Here is a 26,846-nt window from a genome sequence, read left to right as displayed (position 1 = left end):
AGTGACATGCTGAATGATGTACCCATGAAAAGTGAATTCCTGGAACCTGAATTGGTAGCTTCTGTGTTGTGTGAAATAAATCCGCACCAAGCCCTGTAGATGACCTTCAGTTGCTTGTTTCCTGTTTGCAGATGGCTGGCTCTTCCCACAGCATGCAGTTGAAAAAGATAGGTCACCGAGGAGTGGATTCGACTGGTGAAACTACGTATAAGAAGGTGAGTGGAAATGGTTCTTTTGACCTCTGAGAGTCAAGGAAGGCAGGAGCAGAAGAGGCCACCAGAAAATCTGAGTCTTCCTGCATTGTAGTGATATCCAGCATCTGTGTCTCTTTCAGGGAACACATCTGACATTATTCCCTCTATTTGTGTCACCCATTTTACATTTTTAAGAAAATTCTCTTCTTTCCTTGTCCCTGGCACCTTATCATCAGTAACTTGGGTTATGGAGTAAAGTGCTAGCTTTTGATCCATTTTCTGAAGTTGGGCATTACTAACAAAGCCAATTTTTATTGCCTTGGAAGTAAGCCACCACATTGAATATCTGCAGTTCTTCTGGTGAAGGTGCACCCACATTGATGTTGGGGAGGGAGTTCCAAGATTTAGACCTCGTGACAGTGAAGGGCCAGCAACATATTTCCAATTTGAGATGATGTGCAACTTGGAGGGGAACCTGTAGGGGTGAGGTTCCAATGCAGCTGATGCCCCTGCCCTTGGTGATGGAGTTTGCAGGTTTGGGAAATGCAGTTGGGGTAGCCTGGGTAAGTAATTGTAACACCTTCTGTGGATGGTTACAGACGTAGCTATTGTGCAAAGGTAGTGAAGCAAATGAATTGTTGACATTTAGCTTCTTGAGAATTGTTGACTCTGCACTCATTCAAAGAAGTGAAGAGTATTCCATGGAATTCCTGACTTGTGCCTTGTAGGTGGCACAACCCTCCCTGCTCTTGTACACGTTATTTACTTGAAGGGTACAGTTGTTTCTGGTTAGTGAGCCGTGGATATTGAGGGTGGGGGACTGAGTAATGGTAATATTGAACATCAAGTGCACGTGGTTACTTTCTCCTGTGAGAGATGGTTATTGCCCAACACTTCTGTGGCGCTAACGTTATTTGCCACTAACCGACCTATGCCTGAATGTTATCTAGGTCTTAAAACAGAATATGCTTAAAGTATTCAAGTTCAGGCAGCATCTGTGGAAAGAACAACAGTTGACATTTCAGGCCTTTCCTAAGAACTGGGAAGGTGAGAAAATACATTAGTATTGGGTTGTGGGGAGGGTGGGAGATATCTGATGGGTTGAGTTGCCTGGGATGAGCTGTATGAGAGACCGTCTGGCCGATTGGTTAATGGCCTTGCTAAATGCAAGAGAGAAAATTGTTTGTGAAGGCTATAAAATGAGGGCAGGTAGAGAGACACAGAGAAAGGAAATGTAAAAGCTGTAAAATCCAGCACGTGCCCTGGAGGTCAGGTTGTGCAGAGAGAGAAAATTGCGTCAATCTCACCGATCGGCTTATTTTGATAGAGACAGAGAAAGGGACTTACCTCAATCGGATTTATTATCACTGACTTGTCTGCCGTGAAAATTGTTGTTTTGCGGCAGCAGTAGAGTGCAAAGACATAAAGATCTTTAAATTACAGAAGTAAATAAATAGTGCAATGCAAAAGGAATAATGAGGTAGTGTTTAAGGATTTATGGATCATTCAGAAATCTGATCGCAGAGGGGAAGAACCTGTACCTGAATCGTTGAGTTTGGGTCTTCAGGCTCCTGTACCACATCCCTGATGGCAGTAATGAGATGAGGGCATATCCCTCTTGGTGAGGATCCTTAATGATGGATGCCGCCTTCTTGAGGCACCGTCTCTTGAAGATGTCCTCTGGTGGAGAGGGTTGTGTCTGTGATGGAGCTGGTTGAGTCTATAACCTTCTTGCCATCCTGTGCATTGGAGGCTCCATGTCAGGATGTTCTCCACCATATGTCTCGAGAAGTTTGTCAGAGTCTTTGGTGACATACCAGATCTCCTCAAACTCCTAATGAAGTAGAGCCACCGGTATGCCTTCTTCATGATTACATCAATGTGTCAGGCCCAGGATAAATCCTCAGATGTTGATGCCCACGAGCTTGAATCTTCTCATCTTTTCCACTGCTGACCCCTCTGAGGACTGATATGTGTTCTCCTGACTTCCCCTTCCTGAAGTCCACAATCAGTTCCTTGGCCCTGCTGACATTGAGTGCGAAGTTGTTGCTGCGACGCCACTCAACCAGCCGATCTATCTCGCTCCAGTCCGCCACCTCATCGCTATCTGGGATTCTACCAACAACAGTGGTGTCGTCGGCGAATTTATAGATGGTGTTTGAGCTGTGCTTAGCCACAGAGTCGTGAGTGTAGAGAGAGTAACACCTGCAGATTTGCTGCAGGGTCTGGAAGGCTGCAATGTGCCTAAATAGAAGATGAAGTGCTGTTCCTCAAGTTTGCAAGTTTGCAGGCCATGGACAGGTTAGTGAGGCAGAGAATTAAAGTGATCGGCATCAGGAAGCTCGGGGTTGCTGCTGCAGATTGATTGCAGGTGCCCCACAAAGAGGTCACCCTACCTGTGTTTGGTTTCTCCATTGTTGAGGAGACCACATTATGAATACCAAATGGTTTGGAAGGAGTGCAAGGGAATCACTGTTTCAGCTGGAAAAGCTGTTGGGTCTTCAGATGGTTGAAAGAGGTGAAAAAACAGCTGTTGCATCTCCTGCCATGAGAAAGGGACAGAAGAGCAGACTGAGCAGTCCCTTTGAAAGGTTGGAAAGTGGAGGGGAGAGGAAGGTGTGTCTGATAATAGAATCTTGTTTAAGATGGTCCAGGTCTTGCTGTATGCATGTATAGGCTGAGAATTTGTGAATGGAATTTTAACATTTTTGTAGTCACCTCAAACATTCCCACTTTTGACCCTTTTGTGCAAGTAAAATTTCAGATGTGGTGAAATAGTAGTTTGTGAATTGGATGAAGGGAGAGAATATGGGTTTGGGGAAGGGACAGAGGAGTTGGATGACTGGGTGATGGTGATCCAGTTATTCAATGACACAGGACGTCACATGTATCCTGATTTTAGCCTTAACTCAGTGCTATGTTTGGAAAACTGCATGCTCTGCTTTCTCCCTTTATTTAACCCCTCTTTCCTCTCTCAGCCTGGAGCATTGAGGTTCTCTGCAGTGCACTTGTGAGCAGCCCAAGCTCTCAGTTAACAGTCTTGGAGGCAGGCTAGGTCATGACTTTCAAAATAATAGTGATAATTATTTGATGAGAGTGAATCTGCTGGGATCTGGAAGAGAACAGAGAAAAAAGGATAGAATTGATTGAACCAGCTTGGGCATAACAAAATAATGGTCTCTGTTGCTGAATCTTTGAATCAAAGCAGACAGCTGCTTGTGGCAATTGTGCATTTTCATGCTTGTCTGTGTGCATGGTGGTTTTCTGAGTAGCTTTTCGCTATTATGGCCATGTTATGTTGGTACATACAAGTTTCAGGCTGTTGATGGAAGGCTATGTTCTTGGACACATGCTGAATTTCTGCCTAATGGTGTGATCTTGTCTGTGTTTGTGTCTTGTTCAGACGACCTCCTCTGCCCTCAGAGGTGCAATCCAGCTGGGGATCACGCACACAGTGGGGAGCCTCAGCACCAAGCCTGAGCGAGATGTCCTTATGCAGGACTTCTACGTGGTGGAAAGCATCTTCTTTCCAAGGTAAGATTCTACCATGCCTCTGCAGATTCAGTTGTCCTTCCAGCTTACCCACGTTTGTCACCGAACTGCTTTTAGCATTAAGCCCACTAAATGTTTGTTGGGACCATGCAGTTGACTATCATTAAACATCCTAGCGCCCTCCCCTTAGTCATTGTTGCTGGCCCTCTGCTTTAAAGGATGAATCGCAAACATTTTTTAGTCAAAACACAACTTCTAGGTGAGGGAGTGGACTTGGGCCTTTCCTATTTGTGGTTGCAGGCACTTTCCTCATCTTTTGCAGTCCGACAATCTCTTGAATGGTTTAAGGACTTTGTTGCTCTGGAAAACCTCAGGATCCTGCTGCTGGAATGCTCTTTCCTTCACCTTGAGTCTCCAAGTGCCAACTCTTGCAGCACGAGGTTTGCCTACCATTGTCTGCTCTTGGATCTTTCACCAGGTTTTTACTAGAAACACTCTTTTGCCTCTTCCAATCCACTCCTTGCTACTGACCATTTTCCTTAACTACTTCTGAGCTGCATCATCTTGTTTGGGTGTGGAGCTGGGACAGAGGTGAGTCCTCACCAATTTTGGGGAGAACCCAAATTCTGTGATCCTGATATTCCAGTACAGGTGCATCTGCTCTTTGCTGTTCACGATTGTTTTGGGTTTCCACTCCTCAATTTCTCTCTCGACTTCTCTTATTGATGGCATCTAGACTTTGCATTTCCCATCCTCTATGAGCGATTTCTATATCACTGTCCTTTGTAATGTTGAAATCTCTTTCTGTTCACTTCTCAGTACCTTCCATTTTCCATGCTTTTTCAATAGGCATAACTTCAATCGTGGCCTCTTACTGGTCGGTTAGGTTACAGTTACAATGTCATAGAGAATAAAAGTAGCTGATGCTGGAAATACTTCATAGCTCAGGTAGCATCTACAGATTTGGTGCTTTAGGTGCAGCAGGCAGTAAGGGAGGGAAAAGGTGTATTGGGGTTGGCCATTCAGGATTGAGGTATATAGTATACAAATTAGGAATGTGAGTAGCCAACTCAACCCCCTCAAGCTTTCTATGTCATTTCCTAAGATAGCTTCTCTGACCCTAACCTTAGTCCATTTTTCCCAGCTGTTCCTCCACTCTGGTATTTTTCCATCCTATTAAAAAATATATTTCAAGGATTTCAACCACTGCCTTTTAAGGAAGGAAGCTCCAAAGAGACTCAACAATGTCAGAAAAGATTCTGGATGTTCTGAGTTAAGTGGGTGTCTCCTTATCTTTAAACAATGACCCTGTAGTTCTAGATTTCCCCCACTAAAGAAAATGTCCTCTGTCAAGAATCCTCAGGATCTTGCATGTTTCATCAAGCCTCTGTTGGTGAGAAGTTTTTTTTGCCTGCAGAAGGTAGTGAATCTTTGGAATTCTCTACCCACGAAGATGACGGAAGCTCAGTTGCACCATTCAGATCTGAGGTTAACACACTTGTAGATTAAGGGAATCAAGGGATATGAGGTAAAAGATTGGCAATGAATTTTGATGTGGTGAAGCAGATAGAACAGTACAGCACTAGACAAGCCATTCAGCCCACGATGTGCCAATCTTGATGCCAATTTATACTAAATGTCCTCTTCCTGTGTATCATCCATATCCCTCCATTCCCTTCATATTCATGTGTGTCTATCCAAAAGCCTCTTACACTCCACCAAACTACCTGCTTCCACTACTACCCCAGTAACCATTCCAGGCACCTACCACTCTGAGCTTTTAAAACAAAAAAGCCCTCATGTTGCCTCCACCCCCCCACCGCCCCCCCCCCCCCCCAAACCTTAAGAGCATGTCCTCTGGTATTTGACATTTCTACCCTGGGGAAGAGATCCTGACTCTCTACCCTATCTGTTTTTAAAGTTATTAGAAATCAGGTCTCCCCTCTGCCTCCGCTCTAGGGAGAACAACCCAAGTTTGTCCAACATAGCTTGTACCCTCTAAACCAAGCAGCATCTTGGTAAACCTCTTCTGCACCCATTCCACATTCTCTACATCCTTCCTGTGGTGGGGTGACCAGAACTGCACACAATACTCCAAGTGCGGTCTGACTAAAGTTTTATGTAATTGCAGCGTGACTTCCTTACTCTTGTACTCGACACTCCTACCAATGAAGGCAAGCATGCCATACACCTTCTTTACCACCTTATCCACTTGCGTAGCCACTTTCAGTGAATTATGGACTTGGGCCCCAAGATCCCTCTGTACCTCAATGCTGTTAAGGGGGCTACCATTAACTGTATACTTTCCCCTTACATTTGACCTCTCATGGTACAACACCTCGCACTTGCCCAGATTAAGCTCCATCTGCCACTTCTCTGCCCGTATCTGTAACTGATCTCTATCCCACTTTGAGAATCCTTTATACTGTCTACCACGCCACCAATCTTGGTGTCACCTGCAAACCTGCTAATCTACTCATTGACATTTTCATCCAGACCATTGCTATACATCACAAACAACAGAGGTCCCAGCACCAATCCTTGTGGAATACCACTGGTCACGGACCTCCAGCCAGAATAACAGCCTTCCACCCCTACTGTCTTCTATGGACAAGCCAGTTCAGAATCCAAACTAGCAATTCACTCTGGATCCCATGCAATATGAATCTTATGAATCAACCTACCATGAGGGACCTTATCAAATGCCTTACTAAAGTTCACGCAGATAACGTCCATTGCCTTACCGTCATCAAGAACCTTGGTCACCTTCTCAAAAAAAACTCAAATTTGTAAGCCCTGAGCACAGCCATGCTGACTGTACCTAAGCAGGCCATGCCTTTCCAAATGTGCCTAATTCCTATTCCTCTCGCTCATAGCTTCCCTACTACTCTCTGAGGCTCTCTGGCCTGTAATTACATGGATTATCCATATTTCCCTTCTCAAACAAAGGCACAGCATTTGCCACTCTCCAGTCCTCTGGGACCTTGCTTGTTGCTAGTGAGGACACAAAGATCTTTGTCAAAGCTCCCGTAATCTCCTCACTTGCTGCTTTCAATATTCCGGAATATAAACCATCAGGCCCTTAGGACTTGTCCACCTTAATAACTTTCAGAAGACGCAGCACTACCTCCTCCTTAATATCAATGTCCTAGCCCATTCACATGCCCCACTCTGCTTTCACTCTCCTCCAGATCATTGAGGTGCAAAGTACTCCTTTTGCACCTCAGCCACTTGCTCTGACTCCAAGCACAAATTTCTTCCTTTATCCTTGAGTAGACTTGCCCTCTCCTTAGTTATCCTCTTTTTCATAATGTAAATATAAAATGCATTGGAATTCTTGGTGAGCAGGATCAAGGAGGACATTTCATGGTCCCTTTTGGCCTTGCTAATCACTCGTTTGGGCACTGTCCTGTTATCTTTATATTCCACAAAGGCCCAGTCTGACTTTAGCTTCTTAAACCTTGCGTATGCTTCCTTTTTCTTTCTGACTAAATTTAGGACCTCTCGGGTCATCCAAAGTTCCCTTATCATCCTTGTCCTTGCTGCTTACCAGAACATGCTGATACTGAACTATGATCAGCTTGTCTTTAAATGACTCCCACATGTCAGACGTGGACACGTCCGACAGCAGCTGCTCCCAGGCAACACCCCTTTAGCTCCTGTCTTATCCTGTTGTAATTTGCCCTCCACCAATTTAGTACCTTCCCACCAGATCCAATTTTATCCTTACTCAAAACTCTTAAAACATGAGTTGTGGTCACTGTTCTGAAAATGTTCTCCCACTATCAGGTCTGTCACCTCGCCTGACTCGTTTCCCAAAACCAGGTCCAGTGTGTTCTTTCCTGTAGTTGGACTCCATACTGTTTCAGCAATCCCCCTTGGATACACTGAAGAAATCCCGCTGCATCTAAGCTTCTTATATTAAGGAAGTTCCAATCAAGACTGGGGAAGTTAAAGTTTCCCACTATGACAACCCTGTTGTTTCTGCACCTTTCCATAATCTGATTACATGTCTGTTCCTCCATCTCTCAGTAGCTATTGGGGGGCCTATAGTGTTATCCCATCAGTGTAATTGCACCTTTCTTATTTACATTCAGATACAAGGAACTGACTGACTGGCCCCTTCCAATTTGCAATATTCTTATGTTCAGATATGGTTTATGTTTGTAGGTGTTGGCCAAAGATGGCAAGTAAGGTTTGAGGTTAAGGAATGACAGCCTATGCTAACTTGTCAAGAAATTGATTTATTTTCCTACAGAATGCTGACCACTTTCTGCATATCCTCACCTTCCCCGGGCCTACTTTGTGTTGAGCTGTTCATATAAAATCAGAACCTTGTTTGTTGTTTGATTCCCAGTGAAGGGAGTAACTTGACACCAGCCCATCACTACTCAGATTTCCGGTTCAAGACCTATGCTCCTGTGGCATTCCGGTATTTTCGGGAGCTCTTCGGTATTCGACCGGATGACTATTTGGTAAGTGCCAGTGGTTGCCTTTTTTAAACTTTGATGTATAACAGGATGAGTGTCTTGCTGACTGAAGTATCATTGTGGTGATACAGAGAAGAAACTGCAAGACTAATAGTTTAATGAGGCACTTGCAAAGAGGAATATAATGTGATGTGGATAAATAATTTTAAATCAGTTGAAAGGCGGCGGGTTTAGATCTTTTGTCTCAAGATTTAGAAGAAAGTGGCAGTAGAGAGGGTGAGTTCACTGGTTGTAATCCACCAAAATTTCCTGGATTCTGAAGGAGGATTTGAAAACGGGATGGAGACAGGAAATAGGGAAGTATGGGCCAATGACGTGACCATCTATCCTTGAAATTGCTGGAATACGTTATTAAGCAGGCAGTAGCAAGACAATTAGAAAATTGTAAAGCAATCAGAGTCAAGATGGCAAATGGAATATTGGTCTTCGATGCAAGGGGTATGGATGTAAATAATGTCAATTTCATAGGGTAATGGTGAAACCGCATCTGAAGAGCTACATATCGCTTTGGACTTCCTATTTAATGAAGGATGTGCTTGCATTGGAGAGAAAAGTTCTGTGAAAGTTCATGATGCTGATGAAGGGATTGAATGAGAAATTAAGAAAAGTTGAGCAAATTGTGCCTCCTACTTAGTGGAGTATTGAAGAATGGAATGATTTTACTGAAACATGATTGAGGGAGGTTGAAATGGGTGGATGCGGAGAGAACGCTTACGTTTAGTGGGGCTATGTAAAACTAAGGGGCATTGTTTGGATTGAGGGGTTACCTGTTACAAACAATGTGATTTTTTTTTTATTTATGAGAGTTGTGAATTTTTTATCTCCCAGAGAGCTGTGGAGGTGTGGTCAATGCAGCCATTTAAATTAAGAGATTTGTGAGATATGCTGAGAGCAGGAAAGTGGTGCTGAGGTCAAGAATGGATCAGCTGCGATCTCATTGAATGGTGAAGCAGACTCCAAGGAGCTGATCAGCCTTTTGCTCTTTCCTTGGCTCTTATACAAATGAATAATGACCTGTTTAATGTGCTATGCAATCAGTCTCAATGGTAAGTTGACCAGATCTTGTTTTCACCACTTTGAACAAATGGTGTTACTGGCAAGGTCACTTACTGCCTTTGAAAAGAAATGGTAAATGGCAGCCTTCAGATGAAGGTCTAACCATGGTTCTGTTGGGTAGGGAATTCCAGGAATTAGGCCAAGTGACAAAAGGTCAGTGTCATCGGTTACGTAGGTGTAATGATTACCTAGTAACAGTTATGTTTCCAGAAAATTGCATTACAAAATGTGTTAAATTCAATTTCCGTCCCTCTGCCCACCCTTTCTTCCCTCTTTCTCTCCCTTCCCCTCTGCAGTATTCCCTGTGTAATGAACAACTGTTTGAGCTAAGTAACCCGGGTGCTAGTGGTTCTGTTTTCTATGTGTCTGCTGATGATGAGTTTATCATTAAAACGGTTCAGCACAAGGAGGCGGAGTTCTTGCAGAAGCTACTCCCTGGATATTACATGGTGAGTCTTTATTTAATTGAGATTTTTTTCTTTATCTCAGACTGCAGTACTCTTCCAAACAAGTTCTTTCTTTTGTATTTTTGATAGTTTTCTTATTGGTGATTTTGAGTTTCATTAGAATCTCTTTGCATCTGATCATCAGTATCTTCACGGTATCAAATTGTTTAGCAAGGGGACCCACAAGTCCAATCAGCACTAGGTTCCTGACTATTTTGTTAATATTTCGTCTAGGTCTGAGGGGTTTCCTCCCTTTTCTCGTGATAGTATTACCTTGTGCCTGTTTTCCACATTTGGGATGTGCCCTTTCTGCTGACTGTTAGTAGTAAGTTGTTTGACAGTGGGCAGCATAAGCATTGAATCCCGCTCTTTTTAGCTGGTATTGCACATAGAAACTAGTAGTAAAAGGAGATTGTTTTTTTTTCTTCTCTCACTAGCTAAGGATTGTTTCTAATCTACTAGTTCAGTAGAGGCCTTTGACTGACCTTGACCCTTCAACCTAGTGGGCCAGCATCTTTTTATATTTGTAAACTTTGGGGAAGTTGCAATCAAAAATGATGTCAGTATCTCTAAAGCTTTACTTGATGCTGTTTGTAAGATTTTGCTTTGAACAAATTACCACATTTCCGACATTACAACGTGATGACTCTTCAAACAATTATTGATTTTGCCACAAGTCTTTACCTGTACTACATCAATGCACTCTGTACTAACCCAATGTAATTGCACTGTGTAATGAATTGACCTGTACAATCGGTAAGCAAGACAAGTTTTTCATTGTACCTCGGTACAAGTGACAATAATCAATACCAGTACCAAGTTCCTGCCTTAGTCTACTCAGAAGAAGGAAGCGTATATAAAGTTAAGGAAGCCAAAATCAGACAAGGCCCTTGGAGAACATTAAGGAAATAAGAAAGTGTTAAAAAAGGAATTACAAGGAATAAAATGGGCCATCAAATGATCTTGGCAGGCAGGATTAAGGAGAATCCAGGGAAAAAGGGTGGGTCCACTCAAGGACAATGAAGGGAATTAATGTGTAGTGCCAGAGGAAGTGGGTGAGGTCCTTAATGAGTACATCACACCAGTATTCACCAAGGAAGACATGAATAACTTTGAGATTAGGGAGGGTTGTGTTGATGTTAAGGAGGAGGAGATGTGTGTAGTGAGAAACATTTGGGTCGATAAATCCTCAGGGCCTGATGGGATCTACCCCAGGATATTGAAGGAAGCAAAGGAGAAGATTACTGGTACTTTGACAGATCTTTGTATCCTCTTTAGCCATGGGCAAGGTGCCAGAAGGCTGGAGATTAGTGAATGTTGTTTCTTTGTTTAGGAAGGGCAGTAGGGACAAACCAGGAAATTGTAGGCCAGTGAGTCTTGCGTAAGTGGTAGGAAATTATTGGAGAAGATTGTTGGACAGAACTTGCTCACGTTTGAAAAAGAATAGACTTGTTCGGCATAGTCAGCATTGTCTTTTGCAGAGGTAGGTCCTGTCTCTCAAACTTGATTGAGATTTTTGAAGAATGATTGAGGGTAGGGCAGTGGATGTTGTCTCCATGGACAAGGTCCCTCATGGTAAAGTGGTCCAGAAGATAAAGATGCATGAGATCCACAGTGAGTTGGTAAGTTGATTACAAAATTGGCTTGGTCATAGAAGATGGAGTATGGTAGTGGAGGGATGTTTTTCTGAATGGAGGTCTGTGAATAGTGATGCATCAGTCCTAGAACCTCTGAGTATAATGATTTGAATGAAAATGTAAGTGGTCTAATTAGCAAGTTTGCAGACAACACAAAAATTGATGGAGTTATGGATAGAACATAGAGTACAGCTCAGGAACAGGCCCTTCAGCCCACAATGTCTGTGCTGACCACGATACTGAATTAAACTAATTTTCATCTGCCTAGACATGATCCATATTCTTCCATTCCCTGTATATTCATGTGCATCTAACAGCCTCTTAAATGCTACTATAGTATCTGTTTCTACCACTCCCCAGCAACTCATTCTAGGCACCTATCACTCTCTGTGTAAAACAGTGAAGAAGGTTGTCAAAGGATACAGCAGGATATGGGTAAGTTGGGGAAATGGCAGATGGAGTTTAATTCGGAGAAGCGTGATGTATTGCAGTTTGGGAGGTCAAATGTAAGAGGATGGAAGGTGGCAGGACCCTGAGGAGCATTGCTGTATAGAGGGATCTTGGGGTACGTCCATCACTCCCTGAAAGTGGCAACACAGGTAAAGAAGGTGTATGGCATACTTGCCTTCCTCTCCTAGGATATTGAGTATAAAAGTCATGTTGCAGTTGTATGAGACTTTAAGTCCAAGTCGAGTTTATTGTCATGTGCACCAAGTACATGTGTGCACGGGTACAATGAAAAACTTGCTTGCAGCCGCATCACAGGCACACAGCATCATATAAGCAGCATTCACAAGAAAAAAGTAAATATAAATTGTACACAAGTTTTACAAAAAACACAACTAGAACAAAAAAAAAGTCTATTTTACTGCAAAGTGGTCACAGTGTTGTTAAACTGTAGTGATTAGGGTTTTGCCAGTTGGTTCAAGAACCGAATGGTTGAAGGGAAGTAGCTGTTCTTGAACTAATGTAAGGCACATTGGAGTCTTGTGTGTAGTTCTGGTCACCACACTATAGGAATGATGTTAGAAGCTTTGGAGAGGGTGCAGAAGATGTTCACCAGGATGTGGAGAGTAAGAAGACTTGGGACAAACTTAATTTTGTTTTCTCTGGAGCATCGGGAGCTGAAGAGTGATCTGATAGAGGTTTATAAAAATTATGGGAGGCATAGATAGGGAAGATAGTATTTTTCCCAGGATGGAAATATCAGATTCTAGTGAACATCGGTGTAAGTTGAGAGGGGGGAAGTTCATAGGACATGTATGAGGCAAGTTCTCCCCCCCTCCCCCCCACAGAGTGGGAGGTGCAGTGGGAGGTGGTTGAAGCAGATGCAATAATGATGTTTGAGGCATTTGGATGGACAGGGAGTAGAGGGAATCAGCCCAAATGCAGGCAGGTAGGGTCAGTTTAGGCTGACATCATAGTTGGCACAGACATGGTGGGTCGAAGGGCCTGTTCCTGCACTGTACTGTATTATACCTATTTCAAAGTTTTGTCCACCAATTGTTTTGTCCTTTTCACTCCCATCCATTATTTCATCCATCTCCCCTCTATTTCATTTAGAAATCCAACAGAGAAATCCAGCCTCCGTCTGAGATCCTTGCACTTATCCAAATCTGACATGTTGTGTATCCCGATTCTTTCCCCACATCCCTGCATGCCTCTCCTCCCCGCAGATTTCTTCATTTTCTTCTGGTATTCTTCCTTTTGGTCATGTTTCCTCTTATTGGCCAATGTTGCTTGGGATCCTGTTACCTGGGCGTTTTGCAGTGTGTACTTTATAGCTTTTGAGAAACAAGGCACAGAAGGAAGCGATTTGTCCCATTGTTGCAACAATAGATCTTTGCACATTTCGTCCCTTTCACTCCTTCTCCCCCCCCCCCCCCCCCCCCCCCCCCCCCCATACCCCCTTTGCTGTTATCCTGGGAGTTCTCTTCTTAAACTCCTTTAATTCACATATTAACCTGATCCTTTCAGATGTCCCTGATGGGTGCATTGAAAGTTGTTTGAAAGCATGTTGGTGAATCCTAAATATCAGATTGCTCCTTTGGTAATTGTATTTGCTCTCTGTCTTGCCCTCAGAACTTGAACCAGAACCCTCGCACATTGCTGCCCAAGTTCTTTGGGCTCTACTGCATCCAATCTGGGGGCAACAATATTCGACTGGTAGTCATGAACAACCTTCTGCCTCGGGTGATGAAAATGCACCTGAAGTATGACTTGAAAGGATCGACCTACAAGCGCCGGGCCTCCCAGAAAGAACGTGATAAGTCACGGCCAACGTTTAAAGACCTGGACTTCCTGCATGATATTCCTGATGGTCTTTTCCTGGATACAGATATGCACAGTGCCTTATGTAAAACAATTCAGAGAGACTGTTTGGTTAGTATCTTTTTTGACTTTTTATAGAATGGCAGTCCACTTGGGCCAAACATTTAATTGGGTTCCTCCTCCTCTCCCGTGATAGATTTTAGACAAGTGAGGGGTGATGAGCATTTAATGTCTTTTAACTACACCTTTGTTGGTTTTGGGATTTGGACGCATTATCAATGAAGGAATAGCATTATTTCAAAGTCAAGACACCACGTGAACTGGAGAGGGGGGTGGTAGTTGTACTTTTATCTGCCCTTTTCCCTGATGGTGTAGATGACAGTCTGGGATGTGCTGCTGGTGTCATTTTGTTGCATATTGTAATACATTATGTACAGTATCACTGCAACCGTGGTGTGTTTGCAGGGGGAAGTGTGTATAACTTAGTGGATGGGGATCCATGGCAGTTGTTTTGAATGGTGTCACTGGAATTGCATTCATCCACATATGGAGAGTACTACAATACACTTTCCTTTTGCCTTGAATGTGGTAGCAAGGCTGTGGGAAGATGGGAGGCGAGCTACTTACTGCTAGATTAGAGAAACAATTTTTAAATTTAAATCTAGTCACTTGGGTACAGTTGTAGTCATAGAGTTATAGAGCATGGAAATGGGTCCTTTGATTCAACTTGTCCGTACTCACCAAGGTGTCTTCCTGAGCTTATCCCAGTCCCAGCCTATCCAGTCTCTCCTAATAACTGAAGCGCTCCAGTCCTGGCAACATCCTTGTGAATCTTTTCTGCACCCTGTCTAGCTTAATCACATTCTTCCTACAATATGGCAACCAGAACTGCGCACAATCTCATCAACGTCCCAACTCTTTATGCTCAATGCCCTGTCCGACCAGGGCAAGGGTATGAAGAGAAAATTGACTAAAGTGGATTGGGAAATTAGATTAATAAATATGATGGCAAGTTATCAGTGGCAGCCATTTTCATAATTCATCTTTGATTATTTTCAATGAACATGCATTCCTTTGAGAAAGTTCCATTAGAAAAATAATCCATCTGTGACGACTGGAAAGAGTTGAGGATGACATAGGATAGGTTTCTAATGTTGTAAAGAATAGTGAAACAAAAGTTGAGGACCTGGATAATTATAGAAACTGAAGTTGATGAAGTTCAGTGATGAACTAAAAAAGGATATATCAGCAGATTATCAAGGTTTCTGTGTGGAATAAGAAAGTGAACAGCATGTAACTGGCGGTCACATACAAAGTGACACAGGAGAATTAAAGCCTTCTCGGGTTCTAGCAGGGTATAGCCACAGAAATGGTTGGTGTATTGGGTGTGATCTGCTAACATTTACTAAATTCTGGAAAGGTCCTAGCAGATTGGAAAAACAGCAAATGTCATAGTCGTACAGCATGATAAGGCCCTTCAGCCCATTGCATCCATGCCAACTATCATACCCATCTGTAAGCCATATGTCAACACTTGATGTGAAGCCTTCTACGTGTTGGCAGTGCACATGTTGGACTAGATACTATGTTGAAAATACTTGCCTCCAGCACACAACCATCATCAGGGTGGGGTAAGTTCTTCCTCACGTATCCTCTGTGCCTCATGCCCTAAGCTGTGCCCCATTGCTTTGGACCTGTCCTCTGTGGTTCTGGACCAGCCTACATGAGATCCAGGGTGAGTCGACCAAATGGATACAAAATTGCCTTGGTGATAGGAGTAAGAGGGTTGTTTTTCAGACTGGATGCCTGTGACCAGTGGTCTGAGTCCACTCTTTGTCATCTATATTAATGTTGGACGAGAATGTGGGTGGCATGGTTAGTAAGTTTGCAGATGATGCCCAAATAGGTTTTACAGTGGACAGCGAAGAAGTTACTTAAAATGACAACAGGATCTAGATCAAGTGGGAAATTGGGAGAAGGAATGGTAGATAGAATTTAACTCTGACAAGTGCAAAGTGTTGCATTTTGGTAAGTTTGATCTTGAAGTCCATAGCTCACTGAAAAGTGGCCATGTGAGTAGATGGGATGGTAAAGAAGGCATATGGCAAGCTTTCCTTCATCGGTCGGGGCATTGAGTATGAGAGTAAGGAAGTCACATTGCAGCCATAAAACTTTGGTTAGGCCACACTTGGAGTATTGTATGCAATTCTGGTTGCCCCATTACAGGAAGGATGTGGAGGCTTTGGAAAGGGTGCAGAAGTTGTTTACTGGAATGCTGCCTGAATTAGAGGGTATGCACTGTCGGGAGAGGTTGAACAAACTTGGGTTATTTTCTCTGGAGCATCGAAGGCTGAGGGGAGACCTGATAGAAGCTCATAAAATTTTGAGAGGCATAGATAAAGTGGACAATCAGAATCTTTATCCTTGGGTAGAAATGTCAAATACTAGAGGACGTACATTTAAGGTGAGAGGGAGAAAGTTTAAAGAACGAGTGTGGCAAGTCTTGTTTTTACAGAGTGATAGGTGCCTGGAGCAGGCTGCTGGGAGGTAGTGGTGAAAGCAGATATTATAGTGGTGTTTAAGAGGCTTTTAGATAGACATGCGAAAATGCAGGGATATGGATCAAATACAGGCAGGAGAGAATTAATTTAATTTGGCATCATGTTCGGCACAGACACTGGGCTGAATGTCCTGTTCCTGTGCTGTACTGTTCTATGTTAAATCAGGGCAGGACATGCACAGTAAATGACCGTGCCCTGAAGAGTATTGTGGAACAGAGATATCTCAGGGTACAAGTGCATAGTTGCCTGCAAGTGGTGACACAGGTAGACAGGTTGGTGAAGAAGGCATTGCTTGCCTTCATTGGTCAGGACATTGAGTACAAGAGTTGGGATGTCATGTTACAACTCTACAAGACATTGGTGAGACCACACTTGGAGTGCTGTGTGCAGTTCTAGTCACTTAGCTATGGGAAGGATGTTATTATGATGGAAAGGGTGCTGAAAAGATTCACAAGGATGTTGCCAGCACTGAACAGCTTGAGTTATGAGACACCTGATAGGCTGGAGCTGTTTTCCCTGGAGCATGGGAGGCGTTACTGGGTGCAGTTGTGACCTCTGCTCTGTGGAATTTGCATATTCTCTGTAACGGTGTAGGTTTTCTTCAGATGCTCTGTTTTCTCCCCACAATCCAAAGATGTGGGTAGGTGGGTTAATTGTCCACTTCAAATTGCCCTAGTGTAGGTGGCTAGATGCTGAGAATATGTTTCGACTCGGGGAATCCAGATCTAGGGGGCATAATCTCTGGATAAGGAGTTGACCTCTTAAGACTTGAGGCAGAGGTGGGACTTGTTCTCTGGGTCGTGAATCTTTTGAATTCTCTCCCAGGTGCCTGTGAACAATGAGTTACTGCGCCATTAAGGTTGTGAATGTTTGAGCTGCAGAGGAATTGAGAGTTACTGGATTTGGTCAACTAAGTGAAGTTGAGGTCAAAACCTGGATCAGCAACATTCTTACTGAATGGGCAGGCTCAGTTCCACATGGCCATTTCCTCCTCTTTGTAATATGCTGGAAGGCTAATCTGCTTCTGTTCCTGCTTGAGAGACTGAATGACCTTCAGTTCCCATTTAGCAGGCTTGATGACTGAATTGCTGACTTCTGTTCCAACATTCGGCTGCGGGTCAGATTAATAGGTTTAGCCCTGACGATCAAAAGCAGTTTTCTGCACCTCATTTCTAGTGCTGCAGGAAATGCATTTAGTCATTGAGGTGATGTGTACAGCTGCCCACTAATGTTGTTAAGTGATCTATGTTAGGTCTGTTGGATGTGAAGTCCTTATCCTAGATTATAGTTCTTACTGTAATGTGATTTTACATTCACTCTTGAGTGAGCCTTCAATGAATCTAGTGTTCAAGTCTTGAAAAATTTTAGACATGAAAGTTGGAGTTGGCTTTTTAGTGCTCGAAGTATTCAATAAAATCCAGGATGATCCTCTACATCAACACTTCCCACCCAACTCTGGAAATATTTCATAGAAATAAAGTCCTAGATAGCACAAGTAGAGGCCATGAAGCCCATCATGTCTCTGCAAATTCGCACGGCAGTTCCATTCCCCCACTAATTTTCCCGTAACCTTTTTCCAGATCCACTCTCTTCCCCCAGATATTACCAACCATCTGCACTGGAGACAATTTCCAGTGGCCAATTAACCTACCAACCTGCTCGTCTTTTGACTGTGGGAGGAAACTGGAACATCTAGAGAAAACTGACAGGGTTACAGGACCAGCTTTTTGATTCCACGCACTTGCTACCCAAATATGCTCCAGCATTTGTTTTTTTTTTACATTTTCAGTCTTCGTGGTGCCTAAAATGTAACTGGTGTCTAAGCAGCAAATTGATTCTCCTTATATTCACGGCATAGGTATTACAGAGTTTTAAAATCATGGACTACAGTTTGCTGGTAGGAATTCATAACATGGATATAGCCAGCCGGGAGCGGGAGACTGAGGGGCAGCAACCTGGCACAGATGGCATTGGACTATCAGATGCACGAAGACCAATGGGCCAACGCTCCCTTTACTCAACGGCGGTGGAGGCCATCCAAGGTGAATCACGCCTGGGAGCCACCAGTGAAACAGATGAACAGTAAGTCCTTGGCTTGACTATGTTACTTGCATGGGACAACATTTTGTTGCCTTTCTCTCAAGAGACAGTGCTGCAATTGAGTAGCTCATGGGATAATGTATCGGTAGCGTGGTAGTTAAATTACAGGACTGATTCCGAAGGCCTGGATTGTTAAGACATATGAATCCCACCGCACCAACAAGGAAGTTGAATTCACTTAGATAATTTTACAGCAAGTTTGAAAGTAGTGAGCAGTAATAGTGACAGTGAAATAGATTGAAGTGAAACCCTATGTACCCCTTATTTGTCTGCACTAAGTGTGACTCAAAACCTCTGAAATGGAGGTTGAGGGTGGTTGTGGATGGGAAGTAAATGCTGGTTGTGTCAGTAACACCCATCCCCTCTGAACAAATAGTGTACAGAAATCCAGGCTGGTGTGCTGGCTTTTAGAAGAAGAATGTCTTCTGCAAAAGAAGTCCCTTTTCCAGTGGGTTGGAATCCCACAATTTTGTTCGAACTATACTCGATGTCTGTTGTGTTCTGCACAGTATATATCCATTAACCAGTATTAAGGTTACAATCAAGTTATCACAGTGTAACAGTGAAAGTGCTTTGTTAATGAAGCACATGGAGGTGTTGTGAAAGGGAAGTCGAGCATGAAAGTCTTCTGTCTATATAGATTTGTTCCTCGCTCTTACTGTCACTCTCACGCAATGCTTGAAAAGCCGTGTATTTGGTCCAGTGTTCTGTCTGTGTCTGTTGCCCAGGCAGCAGCATTATCTTGGGAGAGGACTATATTAATGTTGGGATAGATAAATAATGCTGTTTAATGTGCTCACATTTAGGATGGGAGGTATTCCAGCTCGGAACTCCAAAGGGGAGCGCCTCATGCTGTATATTGGCATTATAGACATCTTGCAGTCCTACAGGTAAATTGCTGCTAATCTATGCTAACTTGTATCATGTTTCTGCTTACCTGAACATGCACTGCATCCTGATCTGACTCTGCCTTCAACTTAAAATCCTTACCCTTGTGTTCTAATTTCCATATCACCTCGCCCATTGTTTCTGTGACCGCACCCCACCACTCCCACCCCCCCCCCCCCCCCCCCCCCCCAGATGGCTCTCCAGTTCTGTTCTTGGTTGCATCATTCTCATCCTGCACTCTAGAATTCCCTCTGTAAACCTCACCACCTTTCTCCCCCAAGATGTCCCTCAAAAATTCTGTCTTTTGACCCAGCTTCTGATCACCTGTCCCAATATTACTTATTTGACTTGGCAAATTTTTATCTAATTTACTCTCCAGTGAAGTCTTTTCAGAAATTTTCCTGCACTAATAAGTATGATCTGCCTTGTGAATCCAGTACAGAATATTGACCACTTTGTGCCAGGTTATGTGCTTATGTAACCTATCTTTTTTGTCTGTAGCCTAGCCCTAACCCCTCCACATCTTTGTTTGCCCCTTCCCTGCCTCTACCCTTTCCTTAGATCTCAACTCCTTGTTAATAGTCTCTTGTACATCATTGAATTCTGCCATTGGCAGCTGTTCCTTCAACAGCCTGGGCCCTGAGCTGTGGGATTCCTTCCCTTAAGCCAATTATTTGGTCATCTGCTCTAAGAGCTCCGTTTAAGTTTTGTTGCCAAATTTAATTTGATACTCCATGCAGCATTTTGTACTGTGAGCTGTTTGCCTTGATGTGTTTACATGGCTTGTTTTCATGCCTGATTAACATTCCTTCATTGCTGTTTTAGGTTTATAAAGAAGTTGGAACATTCTTGGAAGGCCCTTGTACATGATGGAGTGAGTAGGAAGGACAGCACATGTCTTCAACTGTGTCACATCTGATAATTCTGAATGTCTAAATGTGAAGTTGAGTTCTGGTAGCTTTTGAAAGTGTGACAATCCATCCATCTGTTTACCAAATTTTAAAAAAGCAATTGACTGAACGATTCTACGTAGGCTATTTGGCTTATTGTCACGGCCAGTATCCCTACTCTTTTCCCCCAAGCAGTTAATGTTTTCCCCCCTTCAAGCCCTTGTCTTCTCACTGCATCTCGTCACCTGCCACTCCATATATATACTGGGTCTTGAGATGTCAGTGGCCATTTTAATGAATAAAATCATTTCCCCTGTCTTCACGTCATTCCACACACCCTATCCATATCTTTCTGCCTGCAGCCCTTGGATCTCTGAGGTCCTTTAAATTGCAGCTTGCGTGTCTCTGAATTTAATCATTGGTGGTTGTGCCTTCAGCAGCCCAGTCTTTGAGCTGTGGGATTCTCTTCTGAAAGCAGTCATCGCCTAAAACCGATCTCTTTGGCCAAGCATTTGGCCACTTGACCTAATTCCTATTGCACTTCTGCAAGTTCTTTGTTCTGCCATTTACAAACCATAACTTCAGTTGCATGGGTCCTGAGCTGTGTAATTTTGTTCTCCACCCAACTCTTTAATACTAATCTCTTTAACCAGCCTTTAGACCACCTGTTTGTTGCTCATTATCAAGTTTAGTTAGTTGCTGCAATAAAGGGCTTTGTACTGTGTTCAGTTCTGATTACCAGAAAATGGAAAGATATTGAGACTCTGCAGGCAAGAGTTGCAGGGAAGTCTCGGGACACTTTGTTCCATTTGAAGCTCATGAAAATTTTTTGCTCGGAACATTGGAAAGCTCCCATTAAATCTGCTTCAACTGCCCTTCCAGGCAGCTCGTCCTGGATCCCTGCAACTTGCTGCATTAAAAATAAAACAAAGTTCCCTCTCCCCGGTCCTCAAATTTGTGCCCTTTGCTTACTGACTGTCTTGCCACTGAAAATGGTTTCTTTATTTCCTCTTATCAAGAAACTTCCTTGTATTGGTGCAAAGACAAGAAGTAGGATGTTGCACAAGTGAAAGGATTCTTGCTGTTTGCATGCTTCGGGGCAGACACCTGTCTCCTGCACTGTCCAATCCTGCAAGGATAGATGGTGAGATGCTGCATATGAGGTTAGCGAAGTCCACCAGTCTGATTTCTGCTTTCAAGATCAGCAGAAATCTGACTGGTCCTGAAAGTTTATCTTTGTTTATCTTTCATGAGTTTGCCCTGTAGATTCATGTAGCACAGAAACAGACCCATCAGCCCACCGTGTCCATGCTGACCATCAATGACCTATCTACACTAATGCCACAGATAGTACAAGGTGGGTATGAAAAGACTTGCATTGACTAATACTCAGACTGCCAAGAGTCAAGAAATACAGAATCGTACAGTAATTCAAAAAGATACCTAGTTTTTTTTTAAATACATGAAGTGTAAAAGAGAGACGCGGGTTGATATAGGACCAATTGAGAACAGTGCGGGAGAGATTACAATGGATAACAGAGATGGCAGAGGAACTAAATGAGTATTTTGCATCGGTCTTCACTGTGGAGGACATTAGCAATATACTGGATAGTCAGGGGTCTCGGGATAGAACTAAATTCAGTTAAGGTTACTAGAGAGAAGGTGCTCGGCAAGCTAAATGGACTAAAGACAGATAGGTCTCCCGGACCGGATGAGGTGCACCTTGGGTTCTGAAGGAGGTGGCCTCAGAGATTGCGGAGGCATTGGTGATAATTTTCCAGGAATCAATAGACTCCAGCGTGGTTCCGGAGGACTGGAAGGTCGCAAATGTAGTTCCGCTGTTTAAGAAAGGTGGGAGACAGCATAAAGGAAATTACAGACCTATTAGTCTGACATCAGTGGTCGGAAAGTTATTGGAATCGATCCTCAAGGATGTTATGGAATACCTCGAGGTGCAAGGCAAGATAGGCCCAAGCCAGCATGGTTTTGTGAAGGGAAGATCCTGCCTGACCAACCTATTGGAGTTTTTTGAGGAAATCTCAGGTTGGGTGCAGCACAAGAGGCTGATTAATAAGATGAGAGCTCATGGAGTTACAGGTAGGATATTGGAATGGGTGGAGGGAGCATTGGCTGGTAGGCAGAAAGCAAAGGGTGGGAATAAAGGGATCCTGTTCTGGTTGGCCACGGGTTACTAGTGGTGTTCCGCAAGGGTCGGTGTTGGGGCCGCTTCTTTTTACTTTGTACATTAATGATTTGGATTATGGAGTAAATGGTTTTGTGGCTAAGTTTGCAGATGACACCAAGGTTGGTGCAGGAGTAGGAGTATTGAAGAAATAGGAAAGTTGCTGGAAGACTTAGATAGTTTAGGAGAATGGGCAAAGAAATGGCAGATGGGATTCAATGTTGAGAAATGTACCGTTGTACACTTTGGAAAAAGAAATAAATGGGCAGATTATTATCTAGATGGGGAGAAAATTCAAAGGGACTTTGGGGTACTCGTGCAGGATACGTTAACCACCAGGTTGGATCGGCGGTAAAGAAAGCGAATGCTATGTTAGCATTTATTTCGAGAGATATAAAGTGTAAAAGTAAGGAGGTGTTGATGAGGCTCTATGGGGCACTGGTGAGGCCTCATTTGGCGTACTGTGCACAGTTTTGGGCCCTGTATCTTAGGAAGGATGTACTGATGTTGGAGAGGGTTCAGAAAAGATTTACGAGGATGATTCCAGGAATGAAAGGGCTTACTTATGATGAGCGTTTGTTGGCTCTTGGATTGTATTCATTGGAGTACAGAAGAATGAGAGGGGACCTCATAGAAACAGAATGTTGAAAGGACTGGACAGAGTAGATGTGGTTAAGCTGTTTCCTCTGGTGGGTGAGTCTAGTCCTGGGCAGAATCTTAGAATTAGAGGGTACCGGTTTAAAACAGGAGAAATTTCTTTAGCCAGAGGGTAGTGAAATTATGGAATTCTTTTCCACGTGCAGCTGTGGAAGCCCCATTATTGGGGGCATTTAAGGAGGAGATTGATAGATATCTAATTAGTCAAGGTATCAAGGGATATGGGATAAGGCCAGAAGTTGGGGCTAGATAGGAATAGTATTAGTTTAGCTCATGGAGCAGACTTGATGGGCCGAATGGCCTACTTCTGCTCCTTTACCTTATGATCTTGTGATTGTGAATTTGGAAATTTAGGAAAGGTATTAGGAAGTTTCAGCAAGAATGTCCAATTCAAGGAATCTTCCTGTCCATATCTAACCTCGAGTCATAGACTCGTATAACATGGAGACAAGCCGTTCGACTCACCGTGTCCACACCGATCAGTGGGCACTCATCCATATCCCATCTTCCAGTATTTGGCCTGTAGCCCACTATGCCAAGAAGATTTAAGTGCACATCTGGATATTTCTTAAATGCTGTCAATGACTCCGCTTCCACCACTCTCTCAGGTAGTGTATTCCTGGTACTCACCACTCCCTGGGTGGAAAAAGGTTTCCTCAACCCTCTCTAAACCTCTTGCTCTTTACGCTAAATCCATGTCCAGCTTAACTACTCTAAGCAGAAAAGTTTCCTACAATCTACCCTATCTGTACCCTCATAACTTTATATACCTCAATCATACCCCCCTCTGAACCACACCACTCCAGGGAAAGCAGATGTTGTCTCCTCATAACTGAAACACACCATCCAGGCAACATCCTGTGAATCTCCTCTTGCCCCCTCCAGCACTATCACATCTTTCCTAGCTTTTTGGAAGTGATCCAATCAGCCTCAATCCTATTGTTTTTTTTTAATCTGAAAACCCTATGATCATTTGCCTCAGACAGATTTAAGGCAAATAGTGAAAGAATTCAGGGAGGTGAGCATTCTACTTCAATAAAGGCATATCATAAACAGCTCTCTATTTTTGATATAAATTTCATCCTCATCTTTTCCCTGTTAACAAACTGTGATCTGGCTACCCACTGTGTTACCAGTGCAAGTTGTTTGTTATTTCCTCTTTTAAGACTCCTTTAAGGAACCAGTGGATGTGTTGAAGGGACATTTTCTCTAGGCAAATGAGGTACAGTGCATGAGAAGGTTTTGGGTTCAAATCCTCCTGCAGTGTGCCTAACACAAAAATCTTGGCCTATACTTCAGTGCTACACTTGTGTGTGCCATTCCATAGTTGGTGTTAAACGGGTGCCGAGTCTGTCACTTCAGCTTAACACAAGATCCCATCGCATTTTTCTGGGGAGGAGAGTTTTCACTGTTACATTGGCTTTGGTATTTATCCTCAAGACCCATCGCTGCTAGTGGCAGCTTGAAATTGAGAAGTACTTCATTTGCTTTTGAGTCTTTATACAATTGGAACCCATGAGATTTTGTAGAAATGAGTTTTATTTTGTTGAATCCCATGTTGGAAAGAACTCGTGCCGAGACTGCCTTCCCCCTCTGACTTGGTCTGAAGCCTACGTTTTTGGTTACCATCAGCTGTGCAAGGTGTCATTCTATGTATTCATTAGTGTGAAAGTCATAAGCGAGGGGACATAGTTACAAGATAACGGGCTGGTCATTTAAAACTGAGGTGTGTAGAAATTTATACCCTCAGTGGGTAGTGAATCTTTTGAATTCTCCAGAGAATTCCCAAAAGGTGGTGGAGGCCAGGTTATTAGAAATAGCCAGGTTGGAGATGCTCGATTGTTGAAAGATCGATGAATTGAGGGCTTTGGGAAACTGGCACAGAAGAGGAGTTGATGCCAGCATAAATCAGCCATGATTACATTGAATTTATTGTATTGCAGTATTTACTGAGCATAACCCTTGGAAGAATACTGCTGCATGTTGTTTTTGCCTGAATTCTTGCTGTTCCCCAGTGTCTGAGTCCACTTTTTGTCCCTCTCAGGATACAGTGTCTGTGCACAGACCTGGTTTCTATGCTGAGCGTTTTCAGCGATTCATGTGCAACACAGTTTTCAAGAAAATACCACGTAAGTATCCAGTTATTATTGTTTTAAATGTTGAGATAGCCTGTTGTGGAATTTCTAATTTTTGAATACTTCAGAATGAATCACTCCCGGGGCATATTCTACTGTCTGCATTTGGAGGGCAAGTTGGGTGGGACACAGCTTCATGTTGCAGACAGTCTGAATATCCTACAAGAGGAAAATCTTTTGTTAAAAATGAAGGAACAATTTGGCACAGAGAAGACCAGATCGAGCAGACGTAAACAAGAGGCACTACTTGCAGGATTTATGGGGAACTTTGAGAGAAATATCATTCCCTATAGAGCGCTGGGATAGTTATGGCAAATGAAAGATGAATTTGAAGAAGTTGGATAAACATTTGGGAGAGGAAGGAATAAAAAAATGTGGGTGATGAAGATGGTTGGGAGGATATCTGTGTAGAGAATAAACAGTTGCACAGGTCAGTGGCCTGTTTCTAGCCTGTACATTCCATGTAATTAGTGTGAACACCCAAGGACAATTGAGGTCGAGTGCAAGTATTGCCATGGATAATGAAGGAAAGAATGACTTGACTGCTGAATGGTCTCTAAACTACATCAATGCACCCCAGTCAATTTTTCTCGTGCACTTTGACACAGCCTTAACTGAAGGCTGCACTGTGGATCCCTGTATGTCAAGTTTAAACTTTTTGAAACTTCAGTGTTCTATAGCTTAACTGCTCCTCCCCGTCCCTCCTAATCTTCATGTACGCAAGGTCTTTTGATGAAATTCCCTCAGAGCACGTACACTTGGTCAAACTGAGTTCCAATGCTGGGGCTGTCTGAATTAGAGGTTCCCTGCTCCTTTTCTTTGGAATGAAAGGCAAGCAGGTAAAAAAAATTTAGGTGCTTTTTTCAGAGCTAGCCTTGGCGCAATTGATACTGCACTCACTCCTGAGTCAGAAGGTCATTTGTTCAAGTCCCAGCCCACAAAAAATGTCCAGCTGACACCCCATTGCAGTGCCAAGGGACTGGCTTGCTGAGTGAGAGGCAGTGCTGAAAGAGCACTGCTGTCTGAGGGATAGCACTGAGGAGGGTGGGCAGTATTGAGGGAGTAATGCAAAACAGAAACACTTGGGCTAGTATTTATCCCCCAGCCAACATTACTGAAACTGCCCATCTGATGTGATCTCGCGTAAATTAACTGCCGTGTTTCCTACTTTACAAAAATGACTGCACTTTAGAAGCACTGTATTGACAGCTTATGATTTGGATGCCGGGAAGGAGATGTGAAGGGTTGTAAAGCGATGCAAGTCTTTTTGTTTTCTCTCTCTGCTAAATGTGTTTTTCATTGAGTAACCTAGGTGATGGGCCCAGGCTCTTAGTGCAGGACAGCAACATTTCTGAGAACAGTAGGAAAGAAGATAAGATAGACCAAGTAGGTGATATCAAGCTCGAGTTTTGCCATTTTGTCTATATTTAGTAATAGCACCATGGAAATGGTTTGGGTTACCAGTGTCCCTTAGTACAAGGAGGAATCTGAGCCAGCACAGGCACTGAATGAGATGATCCTCGAATCACTTGAGATGAGCAACTGCTTCTAACAACCTCATCCCCCTCCCCCCACCGTCTGTGAACTCCCTCCACTTAAATCACTGAGCGCATCTCCTTTCCAGGTGCTTTAGCCATTCTCCAGTGCTTGCCCTCAAACTACCATTCAGTATTAAACATGAATGTTAGCTAGCTCTTTTAACATGGGAGCTATTGCAATTTATGTCACTTTCCCTGTACTCCCTCCTTCTCCACTCTGTTTCTCTCGTGGATGTCCCTCCAGTATCCTGGTGCCAATATTTATCTTTCAACCATCATTGCTGATACACATTCACTGTACATTAACAC

The 26,846-nt window shown here is 43.3% G+C and overlaps 1 protein-coding gene across 1 annotated transcript in view; it reads left to right on the top strand.

Moving 5' to 3' along the window:
* Positions 1–26,846, top strand: part of LOC127587424 (phosphatidylinositol 4-phosphate 5-kinase type-1 gamma-like) — a 99,823-nt gene that overhangs the window by 27,797 nt on the left and 45,180 nt on the right. The window contains exons 3-11 of the mRNA XM_052045721.1: positions 132–215; positions 3,598–3,728; positions 8,044–8,161; positions 9,529–9,681; positions 13,398–13,697; positions 18,006–18,229; positions 19,054–19,137; positions 19,961–20,009; positions 24,909–24,993. Of these exons, the coding sequence (XP_051901681.1) occupies positions 132–215; positions 3,598–3,728; positions 8,044–8,161; positions 9,529–9,681; positions 13,398–13,697; positions 18,006–18,229; positions 19,054–19,137; positions 19,961–20,009; positions 24,909–24,993 (1,228 nt within the window). The remainder of the gene's footprint in view (positions 1–131; positions 216–3,597; positions 3,729–8,043; positions 8,162–9,528; positions 9,682–13,397; positions 13,698–18,005; positions 18,230–19,053; positions 19,138–19,960; positions 20,010–24,908; positions 24,994–26,846) is intronic.

This window comes from Pristis pectinata, chromosome 40, assembly GCF_009764475.1.
Source record: "Pristis pectinata isolate sPriPec2 chromosome 40, sPriPec2.1.pri, whole genome shotgun sequence".
NCBI lineage: Eukaryota > Metazoa > Chordata > Chondrichthyes > Rhinopristiformes > Pristidae > Pristis > Pristis pectinata.
The sequence above is the reverse complement of the archived record's forward strand: the minus strand, read 5'-3'. Positions and strand labels throughout refer to the sequence as shown.